Source organism: Bombus huntii, chromosome 7, assembly GCF_024542735.1.
Source record: "Bombus huntii isolate Logan2020A chromosome 7, iyBomHunt1.1, whole genome shotgun sequence".
Lineage (NCBI taxonomy): Eukaryota > Metazoa > Arthropoda > Insecta > Hymenoptera > Apidae > Bombus > Bombus huntii.
In genome coordinates this window covers 915,619-928,115 of record NC_066244.1, presented here as the reverse complement: position 1 = coordinate 928,115, position 12,497 = coordinate 915,619, and the positions used below count along the sequence as shown (strand labels likewise).

General features: G+C 44.0%; 1 protein-coding gene across 1 annotated transcript; it reads left to right on the top strand.

Annotated features, from left to right (window-relative positions):
* Positions 1–463: 463 nt before the first annotated feature.
* Positions 464–9,413, top strand: LOC126868070 (uncharacterized). The gene is made up of 4 exons (XM_050623242.1): positions 464–558; positions 1,168–1,502; positions 1,763–1,910; positions 9,389–9,413. The coding sequence occupies exons 1-4, from the start codon at positions 464–466 to the stop codon at positions 9,411–9,413; spliced, it is 603 nt and encodes a 200-aa protein (XP_050479199.1).
* Positions 9,414–12,497: the final 3,084 nt, after the last annotated feature.

Below are 12,497 nucleotides of genomic sequence, written 5' to 3'. Positions count from 1 at the left end.
ACCATCAAATTCCAATCGCGCCGGAGGACGTAGAAAAAACCGCGATCACAGCATCTTTTGGCATTTTCGAAGCGACCAACATGACGTCAGAGAAACGTGTCAGAGATTCGTGGACGAAATCACGAGAGGCTTTGATTTCGTCTACGCATACATAGACGAGTTTTTAATCGCATCCGAAAACGAAGAACAACACCGCGAGCACTGGCGGATTTTGTTTAAACGCCTTAACGAGTACGGGGTTGCGAAATGTGAATTCGACGTGAGCGAAATAAAATTCCTCGCGACTCCCGTAACGTCCGATGACTTCATCCTTACCATCTGAAAAGGCTGGCTGCCGGTTCACGTGCAGCATATTCTGGCCGCCGTGCAGGATAAGAGCCCCGAAACGCTGATCCGGATCGCCGGCAGCATTTACGAAATACACCCGGAACCAGGACAGGTTGTCGCGGTCAGCACAGACCGAATGACTGCGGTATCTAATCCACCTGCACAAAACGTCGGAGCTAGTGATTCTATCGCTGCTGCCATCAGCGCGTTGAGAGAGCAGACGATCCAGATGCAAGCGCAAATGAACGTGCTGCCCATGGATAATCGTCGACGACCGCGACCACGATCACGCTCTCGTACGAGATACCGCCGCCGTTCGAGATCCTGAAACACGCTGCGACAAGATGGTTTAGTTTTTACCACGCTACATTTCGGGAACGCGCGAGAAAATGCAACTCACCATGCAACTGGAAGCCGGGAAACGGCTGTAAACGCGGCAAACGACGACAGCTTGATGTTCCGCCACATTTTCCTATTCGACAAAAACACGCGTATCTCGTATCTGGCAGACACCGGCGCCGACATTTGCATCTACCCGCGCAGCAAAATCCGAGGACATGCGAGATAAAGCGAGTACGAGTTGTTCGCGGCTAACGGGCACAAATCGCAACGTACGGGACCGTCGCGGTCCATCTTAACTTGTCCCTACGGCGTGCCTTTAAGTGGTATTTTATTGTGGCCGACGTCCAAACACCTATTATCGGTATGGATTTTCTAAGTCATCACGGCTCGTGGACCCACGTAATAAAAGACTTCTCGATACGACGACCTAGTTATCTTCGAAGGGATACACAGCCACGGTCAACGTTTTATCTATAAAAACCATCTGCGGTAATTCAGTGTATCATCAACTACTGGCGGAATTTCCCGGCATCACTCGTCCGCCGAATTACGGGAACATCACATCGAAACCACGCTAGGCCCGCCAGTTTACAAAATACCCCGCCGCCTCGCACCGGATCGGCTCAAGCAGGTGAAAGCTGAATTTGAACTCATGATTGAGCAAGGCGTGGAGCGACCATCGAAAAGCCCGTGGGCATCACCTCTGCACGTCGTACCGAAAAGGTACGGAAATCTGCGGCCATGCGGCGACTATCGTGCGTTAAACGCTCGCATGATACCTGATAGGTGGTACACGCCACCACACATAGAGGACTTCGCCCCCCATCTACACGGTAAGCGCATAATTTCAAAAATTGATCTCGTTCGCGCTTACCACCAAATTCCAATTGTGCCGGAAGACGTGGAATAAACGGTAATTGCAACACCGTTCGGAAATTTCGAAGCGACCAATATGATGTTTGAAACGCCGTGCAAACGTGCCAGCGATTCGTCGACGAAATCACCCGCGGTCTCGATTTCGTCTACGCGTACATAGACGACTTCCTTATCGCTTCAGAAGACGAAAACTAACCTCGCGAACATCTGTAAACAGTATTTAACCGCCTCAATGATTACGGTGTAGTCATTAATCCCTCGAAATGCGGATACAACGTGAACGCCGAAGGAATCAAGCCGCCGACTGAACGTGTCGAAGCGATAATCAGAATCCCGAAGCCCACGGACGTTAAACAATTACGCAGGTACTTCGGTATGTTTAACTTCTACCGACGTTTCATATCGGGGGCCGCAAAAATTTTACAACCGTTTCACGACCTGTTAAGAGGCGCGGAAAAGGGCAACGCGCCCATCGAGTGATCCAAACAGGCGGAAGACAGTTTCGAAGAATCAAAACGTACCCTCGCGGACACCACGATGCTGTCGCATCCGATACCAGGTGCGCCCATCAGCCTTACGGTAGACACACCCGACTGTGCAGTAGGAACCGTTTTACAACAGTACGTGAACAACAAATGGCAGCCGCTAGGGTTTGCCACGAAATCTCTAAAACCCGCGCAACAAAAACATGGCGCCTACGATCGCGAACTGCTCGCGATATAAACCACCGTAAAAAGCTTCCGACACGCCGTTGATGGTAGAAACTTTATAATCTATAAACCCCTCATTTACGTATTTCGACAAAAACTTAAAAAATGATCGCCACGACAATTTCGCTATCTAGATTATATAGCACAGTTTACAGCGGATATCCGGTACGTTAAAGGCGTAGAAAACGATGTAGCCGATACGCCATCTCGCATCGGGACAAGTATTGTCAGTCTTAGTTAACGGGTGCTTTTCTCGGCGTCAATTTACCCGGCATCCGGGTACCCCTAGGACCATAGGGGCTGCGATACGCCCAACCATCGCGCAAGGCACCCAGTGCTACCTTGATTAGCTAAGCCTGCAGGGGCTGTCGCTCGTTACAGGTCGAACGGGGCGATTGCAAGCTCTACTGTCTCACCAGGACGGTTCCAGAGCAGGCGGGACGCTGCTCACCCACCGAAGACCATTCGGGGCGAGCCATTACCCCTTCAATCGGCCCTCTTGCCAGCATCTTGGCCATCAATCACTGCCATCACGAGTCCAAACCCATAATTGGCCGAGCAGAGGGGTCGCTACTCCCTCCGGGCTTACACTCGACCCCCGTGGTACCATCTTAAGTCATTGGTGGGACTATCATGTGGATGTACCGCCACGTCACTGCCGGCCGGCGAGCTGCTAACCGTACTCGACAGATCCAGATGGGACTTACGTAAGCGGGGGCCTCAAGGTACAAGGTACCCGGTAACTTATCCCAACGGTCCCATCCTTGGCATCGGGATCGTGGGTGCGCTACTACCCAAGGCCACGTACAGAGAGCATAAACGAGCCTCTCGCTTACACTCCCGGCGACCTTCCCTGCGGTGTACATAGAGGACTCACGTAAGCGGGCCGCTGGTCCCGACGGTCCTCCCTGACTGCGGGAACGTGGGTTTACCAGCCCCCATAGACTTACATAAGCAAGTCCTCTCTGCGGAGCTCGCATCGGGACAACTGAAAACTCGGTAGATCAACGAACGTTAGCATCAGCGCAAGAAAGCGACAATGAAATACGCCAAATCCTCAACTCTGACTCTCGCGCACTGCGACTAGAGAAGATTCGTTTTCCCGAAAAGAATGTGGAAATATTTTGCGGCATTTCGACCGGAACCTTGCGGCCGTTCGTACCGAAACCGTTACGACGCAACGTATTTCAGTCGTTAGCCGGACTTTTCCATCCGGGGATACGAGCCACGCAAGAACTGGCCACAACGCGCTTTGTCTGGCCGTCCATAAACAAAGATTGCCGTACGTGGACGCGACAATGCATACCGTGCCAACGCAGTAAAATCACCAGGTACGTATTTTCAGCACACGTAGACATTATCGTAATGCAGTATTCGGAGGGCTATCAATATTGTATAACGCGTATCGATCGTTTTTCGCATTGGCCCGAAGCCATTCCCATCGCTGACATGGAAGCGCCAACCGTTGCCTCGACCCTCCTTTCAACTTCGATTTCTCGTTTCGGCGTTCCCTTAAAAATAACAACTGACCAAGGGCGCCAATTCGAATCTCGTCTGTTTGAAGAGTTATGCCGGTTGCTCGGCGTAACCTACCTACGCACGTCGGCCTATCATCCCGCGTCTAATGGGATGGTACAACGCTTATATAGACAGCTTAAAGCGGCGATCAAGTGCCACGACACGAGCAACTGGGTCGAAATTCTGCCGATCGTACAATTCACCGATTATAACCGCGATACAGGAGCGCCTTAACGCAACGGCGGCCGAAATGATCTACGGCACCGGCATACGATTGCCGGCGAAGTTCTTTTTACTAACCAATCAGCGGGCCAACTTCGAATTTGCGAACCTGCTAAAAGAGCGGATGGAGAAAGTCAGGCCATACCCGGTTACGCGTCATGGCGAAAAGAAAATTTTCGTTTTTAAAGATCTAAAATCATCGCCGTATGTTTTCTTGCGCCATGACGCGATAGGAGGCCCTTTACAGCCGCAGTACGACGGGCCGTTTAAAGTGTTAGGGAAGTGATACATTTACACTGTACATAAGAGTGTGTGTGTAAGGGTCAGAGGGCGTCCAGATCTTAGTTGAGACAAAAGACTGCCGTTAGAAGATTCTGGTAGTCGGTGCGGTGGTAGCGTGCGTGCAAGACGTTCTTCAGAGTGTAATATAGATGTATAGCTGTTGTGTGTGAAATATAGTCAATTATTTGTATTTCCAAATCCTCGAATTTCCTTAACATAAAATTGTAAAAAGAGATGAAAAAAATTATATTATAAAAGTAAATAATCGCGACGTAACGGTTTCCATAGACCGATTAAAACCCGCGTGTATAGTACCGGACGACTTAGAGAAAAAAACGGCCGAAACTCGTCACGTACGTATTCCGGTAGGACAAACGAACGCCCGCGACGAAAGCGGTGCAAATAATAATAATCGAACGACGGAAGAAAACACCAGGAATAGGTCCGTTAGGCGGTCTGGGCGAAGAGTCCGTTTTCCCGATTGGTTTCAGGCAGGTTTCGGTTGAGAGTCGTAAATTGTCGGACACAGGATGTATCGTATGTATCGAAAGTATGTATTTAACTTTTAAAATAGCGACTACCAAGAAAAAACAGTGTAACTAATTTTTTGAACATAACCTAATAGAAACGTTATCACTGGAAGGGGGTGATGTAACGGCACATGAGTCAGAGGACGATGCGAATCGGGAGCGACTCATGTTGTTGTTTTGACTCGGAACATTGACACAGCCTTGACGCATGAAATGTAACGATAAATAAACTCCGGGCAAAACAATGTCACCGCTACGTGCAACCGTAGAACAAAGGCGAATTTGAATTTTTCGATTCTCCCCAACCAGTATAAATAAACGGACGCGATCGCGAGCGAATCAGTTATTAACAGTTATTAACGGAGTTATACGAGTTATCGAGTTATCTGCGAGCGAGCATACACTGTCATTGCGAATACGTTTGTATGAGCGTCTTTCGACAGTATTTATATGTCGGAGATTAAAGGACACCGGAGCCTTCCTCCTGGAGTCTCGGAAAAAACCCATAAACTTGTAATTAAAGCTTACAGTTATAACTAAACGATTTGTCGTCACTCGACCCAATCCTACCTGCTTGCGACTTACGATAATAAACTTGGGCTCAAGGCGACCATCAGCCGCCGAACGTAGCCGCGCTCAACGGGACGGGCGTTCCGTCCAACAAAGGCGCGAAGTTACAGTATGACCCTCATTAAAAGAAACACCCATAGAGGTATTTGATAGTAAAACATTCCAACGGTCCCTTCGGACAATGAATACCAGACGTGGAGGCATGTACACAGCACAAGCTCAGCCAGCCCGGAGACCCGCTATAAAACCGGGTTTTTTTTCGGCAATTAAGGTTTTTGCAAACGGACAGGCAGCTTTTGTCCCAAATCGACCAATCGACAGCGACGCCGATCGGAGGAGCTGGCATACCTAGACACACTACCAGAGGTTGTTTCGGTGGTGACGTTGGGACGAACATTCATTCCTCCGGGAGATCTCATCGACGAAGGGACCAACACCGCTTGATCCGCGAGTAGTACACGTTCGAGTCAGTGTCAGTCTATCTCTCCCCCCGTTGACCGCGGATTCGTTACCGGACCTAAGACCCGCGGCGTTCACACTACGAGATATACACCGCTGCTATTGATTGCCGCGTCGGGAGTGTTCATTCGCGCGTGAGAAAACCGTATCCGCGTGCGCCTCCGCGACGATGGTCAACTCCAAGGAAGATCCACCGAACGCTCACAGCCCTGCTTGTGACCATTCTACGTCATATATTTATTAACTTATTTAATTATTTCAAATATATTTGACGGGTTGCAACAGGAATCTCTTGTTCCCACTTTATTAATCCACTATACTATCCACCACAAAAACAACTAACTATTCGGAATAAAATATTCTTTATATATGTCGGAGATGAGAGAACACCAGGGCCGCCCCTCCGAAATTTCGGGAAAATCCATAAAAATTGTAATTAAACTATTTGCCGTTATTCTACCCAATTGTATTTATTTGAGATTTGTGACAATGAGCTTGAGCTCAAGGCGACAGTCAGTTGCCGAACGTAGCCGCGATCAACGGGACGAAAGCTCCGTCTAACAAAAGCACGGAGTAATAACATAGCCCGTATTAAAAGAAATACCCGTAGAGGTACTCGACAGTAAAAAAAAAAGGTTCCAACGGTTTCCTCGGGCAAAATGATTACCAGATGTCGATGCATCTGCGCAGCATAAGTTCAGCTAGCCTGAGGACCCGCTTTAAACCTTAGGATTTTGTTAACTAAGGTTCTTCGAACGGACAAGCAGTCTTTGTTCCAAATTGACCAATTAACAGCAGCGTCAATTTCCCTCAGTTTTCAAATGAAGACATCTCTCCACGAATCCGAGAATGTCGTTCTCTTAGACACACCCATCATAGTTTTCATTGACAGCGCCACCGTGACGGAAAGTCACTTTCTTACCGGTACGCGCTCTTGTACGAGTTAACTAACGTCTTGCTGGGTAACCATTACATCTTAGACTTGGACGAAGAAGCAAGCCTACTAACCTGTTGACCGTGGATGCGTTATGGAGTATTAGACCAGAGTCACAAGTCCACATTTGTACCAATAAACATTAGCTACACCCGCGATGGTAAAGTAAGTAAAGGTTCATTGAACGCCCCAAAATTCCAACCTGACTCCGACATATACAATGTCTCAAGAGCGAAAAGAATCTCCATCTGAATTCCATTTCTATGGTTCTATTCATAGAAATATAAATTTACAGTTTACTTCCAATAATTCTTCTTGTTTTCCTCGAAAAGTTCAACTTTCACTTCCATCTCCATAGACATCGGCAGTTGCTCCGTTTTCGCTTTTCTCAGATTCGCTATCTCAATTCACACTTTCGTCTTTACTTGCCTTATCGACGACTGACCGTTTTCTCGCGCAAATATTGGATCGAGAACGGTTAGTCGCGGCGTGGCAAGCGAAACGCATCGCATCTCCTCGATATTCGAAGAAATTGCTCGAGAATGGTTACGAAACAATCCATCGAAAGGGAACAAATGAAATTTCGTTGGTTGTGGTCGATCTGTAAATCTAGACGGAAACTTTGAACGTCGTGGTTGGCGGTCGAGGTCAACGATAAGCGGTAGTCGTTCTCCGATTGATAAGAAAACTCAGGGACAATTTGCTATGGCTGGTGATAGCGCTCCGTGACGGGGATAAATTGTAATTGAGGCTGGATGTACGACAGACAGACGGAGAAACGATGTTAATGGGCATAGGGACTGACAGGTTTGTCAATTTGCCTATCGCGACCGCGACCGCGTTACGTGACGTAAAATATTTCAGTTTCTAGAATCGGATAGTAACACCAAAAATGGTGTTTATGACAGTCCTTTTGTTCACGAAATGTCAAAAGATTTGTGTTACGCCACGAGGCTTACCACAGGCTGTATTTTCTAACCGTCGCTCGCGGTCCTACAACGTCACAGGCAGACCGTCTTATCTGCCCGCCGGATCGTATACAATGTATCGACGAGAGCATAGTTGTCGCCAAGTAGCGAGCTCTAGAAACGTCGATTTTTGACCGTTACGTTTTTCACACAAGAAGAGGCATACGTGATCATAGGCGCGAGCGGTGGCGTGACCCGAGCATAGTGGGGGTCGTCTTCCAAATGAGACAAAGGAATAATCGACGGGCGTTCAGTTCCTTCTGACGAGTCAAACGTGACACTTCGACAAATCTGACGAGCAAACGAATTTATCTAGAGATATCGCAAAGTCGAGTCAAATTTCTGTAACATCTTCATCATATTATTGTAAAATATATTGTTCTATGTTAACCTGTTAATACAGTGTTACATTCATTAAACCACCTCTGTTATCCTAACCGAAACAGGGGAACGACTATTTCGCGGCGTCGATTAACATAATCGTAGCGAGAACTTACGCCTCTCGCTGACGCGATCTCCTAGCGACCGCGTCTCTCCGCGAACGGTCGTAACAATTTGCGAATTCATTAAAATGATCAGTCTCATTTTCATAAGTTATAATGAAATTTATTCGGATTAAAGTAGTGTATATTAGGATTATTCGGTGACTATACCAAATCAGATTAATATAGATTAATGATACAAACTATAATACTTTTCCTACTACTTCTTCTATATTATTGATTACATTATAATAATAACTATAAATAAAATAATAATTATAATAATAACTTATAATAATAAAATTTGTTATGTAAAATCATTCTTTTAAGATGATTACAAATTTTTTGTCAACGAATCTGAACGAATATAGAAAATAAAGTGTGAAATGTTGTGTGTTTATTGAAAGGAATAAGAAAAAAACTTGTTTAAAGAGAGACAGAGAGGAAGAGTCGTGTGAAATTTTAAAGACGTCATACAACATAAAAATGCTATCAATATTTTTATCAGCCCGAGATACAAGCAGGATGACCAGCGTGTATGGCTAACGCCATACGCGTTTTTTTTTCTTTTTTGTTTAATTCTTTTCATTCACAATCTGTCTAATTTGGACATTTGGTAGGACATTTTTTAACTGTTTGATTATCATGTGGGTGGCTACCCCCAGCGGGATACCATCTTCGTGTTTGTTAGGTTGTGTCCTTTGTGAGGTTTGCTGGGTGTTTCCTTTTCAGTCTTCTATCCATGTTTGGGGTGTTGACCGTTTCCACAGCTAGCCGGTTTGGGTATGTTCCTATTCTTTCTTTGTATTTTCCTGCGTATCTGTTAATTTCCTCTTTGACCGTTGGTTACTTCTCTATTATTGGTTTTATGCGGTCGTATATTATTTTCTCTAGTATTTTGGAAAACACAGGAAGTAGTGATATTGGTCTGTAAGATGCGGTTTGATGTGGGTCTTTGCCTGGTTTACGTAACATTATAATCTGGCTAGTTTCCATAGTTTACGAAAGTATTGGATTCGTAGTATTGCAATGAATATTATTGTCATTAGTCTTATCGCTTTTGGCGGAAGGTTGTTCAAGATTTTACCACTGATTAGGTCGATTCCTGGTGCTTTATTATGTTTTGTTTTCTCGATTATGTTTCTAATTTCTTGTGCTATTGTTTTAGGTATGATGTAGTGTTTGTCAGTTGAGGTACTAGTGGTTTGCGCATCCTCGTCCGTATAGCATTTGGGGCCGCTGTTGTTGATATTATGTGGTGTAAATGTGTTGTAAAGGTGGTTGGAAAATTCTTCAGCTTGCTCTTCGTTGCTTCTTGCCCATGTATTGTCTGCTTTTCTGATCGCTGGGACTAGTTTGGTTGGCTTCATTATTTTCTTCGTGGCTTTCCATAGGGAGCAGTTGAAGTTCTCGTGTGCAGAGAGTATCTCTATGAATTTTGTGAATTCGTTATTGTTGTGCTCTTTTATTTTGTTTTTTATTTCCTTTGCAAGTTTGTTTAGGTGTTTTTTGTTTTCTAGTGTTCTATGTTTTTGCAATTTTGCTTTCACTTTTCTTTTTTCTCTAATGTTTTCAAGTATGTCTGGCGGAATTATTTTTATTTGTCTGGTGGTTGGATCAGGTATAGTGGTTGCCCATGCTGCTTCTTGGATAGTTTCTGTCAATGTTGTTACTGCCTGTTCGATGTGTTCGGGTGTTTTCAATTGGATGTTGCAGTTGGTTTTGCTCTCGATTATTTCTTTAAAAGTTTGCCATTTGGAGGTTTTGTTGCATAGTGTCTCTGGATTGCTATAAAGTATTGGCTTGTTTCTATATGCAATTATTATGGGTGTATGATCGGAGCTAAACTCGAGGCTGGGTGTTATTTTTAGTTTATTTGCGTTTAGTCCCTTTGTAACTGCAAACTCGAGTAGGTCAGGTATTTTGCTGAGGTCTGTCGGCCAGTCTGTTTGTCTTCCTGTGGGTAATATATTGAGGTTCTTGTTTCTAGTGTATTTTTTCAGGGTTCTACCTCGAGATGTAGTAATTCTTGACCCCCATAGCGTGTGCTTTACATTGTAGTCTCCCGCTGTGATATACCTGTCATCTAAGTGTTGGAAGTACTCTTCCCACATTTGTGATGTAATTTTGTGTCGTGATGGTACATATATTGCTGGCAAATGGGAGTGGTTGCTGCTAGTTTGTACTGTACCGGTGGTTGCTTGGGTATATTCCTTTCTAAATTGGATGTGTAAGTGATGTTTGATATCGTTTCTTATTATTACCTGAGGGGTGTTCGGTATCATATATGGTGTAGTAAGGTATTTTCATGTAGCTTTTTGGAGTGAAGTGTGTTTCTGAAACAAGTAATATGTCTATATTGTTGTTATATAGGAATGTTTTAATTTCTGGGGCCCATTGTTGTAGGCCGTTTGAGTTCCAGGCTGCTATTTTCAGCGTGCCCGTTTTTATTTTTTGCTTAGCATGTTTGTAAGGAGTTGTAACATGACTGTTATTTGTTGCGTTTGCTGTCTGAGAACTGCGTTTTGTTCGCTTATCATTTTTGTTAGCATTTCGATGTTTTTGATGGATTGTTTGAGCAGTTCCTTGATTTGTGTAGTGTCGTTGCTGTTATTATTCTGATTTTGGTTGTCTAAGGGTGGCGATTGGTTGACTACTTGCGCGTAGCTTCGGCTACCAACGGTGTTGATGTTACTGTGGTTATTGTTCATTACGTGCTGTAGATTTGGTGTTGTCTCAGTTTCTGTGCTATCCTGTTGCGCGTGAATGTTATTGTGTGTTCTGTTTCGAAGCGGCGGAGACAGTTTACATTGCAGTTGTTTTCTAACTACACAGCCTTTGTAACTGGCTGGGTGGTTTCCATTGCAGTTGTAGCATTTTACTTCATTTATTTTTCCTATGTATGGACAGTTTATTGTTAGGTACTTTTGACACACACCGAATTTCTGTTGCAGTAAATTTTTGTGTGTCCATATTGCTGGCACCGTATGCATTGCGGTATGTCTTTTTTATGTCTAGGTGGCTCCACTGTTACTATTGTGCTTAGAACTTTTTTAATTTCAAACATTTCTTTGTTATTATTTTTAGGTTCGGGTTCTATTAGAAATAGCAGTAATGGTTGTTTAGTATCATATCTCGTTATGTTGTTTATTGCTCTTACCTGGTGTCCGATTTTGGCTAGTTCCTCGCATATGTTGTTTGTATTTGTTTTTGGGTGTAATCCTCTGATTACTGCTTTGTAACTTTTATCAGTTTTGAGCTGGTAAATGTGATATCCGGCGTTTTTTCTTTTCGTGCTTTTGTCACTTTTCTAAAAGTTTCTGGGGTGTTAGTTTGTACTTTTACCTGGTCTAGTTTTAATTCTTTTATACTGTAATTTTCTTTTCCTGCCGTGTTGTTCAGTAGTTCAATGAGGGGGTCTACTATTTGGGCTTCTATGTAAGTTGATGGTGGTTTGGCGATGTGGGTTATTGGTTTTTCGGCTGAGTGTGTTTTTTTCTCTTCTGGCAGTGCACTGAAGGAGTTTCGGAGAGTGATTTCTTGTAGCCGTTGTTGCTTTTCTGCTTCTATAGCTTTCCTAATGTTTGTGTTTGGTGTTATTTTACGTTTTTTGTTGTAAATTGCGACCTTCCATCTTTCATCCTGGTGGGTTACTTCGTTGTTGATTTTATTCTCGTCATTATTTTGTAATGTTTCCATTTCTATTTCATTCATAGCTGAGCACCCCTGTTCTTCGTTTAGTGACTGACTTGGATTTGTTATATTTGTAACTTTATTTATGAAATATGTTTTGCCTTTGCTTGTTATTTTTATTGGCGGTATTTGTTGTTTCATTTTGGATTTTCCACCATTTGGCGTTGGGTGTTGTCGTTCTTCTCTTACTTTTCCCCACTTGCCGCACTTTCACTGAAGCACTGTTTCACACGCCCGTTTAGCTCGGCTGCTCGGGCAGAACTGTGTGTACAAATTGCAGAGGAATTATTAGGTTGTCCGAAAAGTTTCTTTAGTTTTTTAAGGTGATAATATATGAACAACAACTTCAGTTTTATATTATTTTATTGAATTGGGTATGATCCATTTTGTTATATTTCTATTATTATGTTCATGCATAATTCAATAAACTAATATAAAACAAAAAAACATTTGATTGATTCCTTCAAGAATGATATGATAATTTCTTTAATAATGATGCGACGATTTGCTTAAAAATTCTTTAAAATTCAAGATGGAAGTCTTACTTGTTGACGATTACACCGCGATATTGCGTCTGCAAGAAC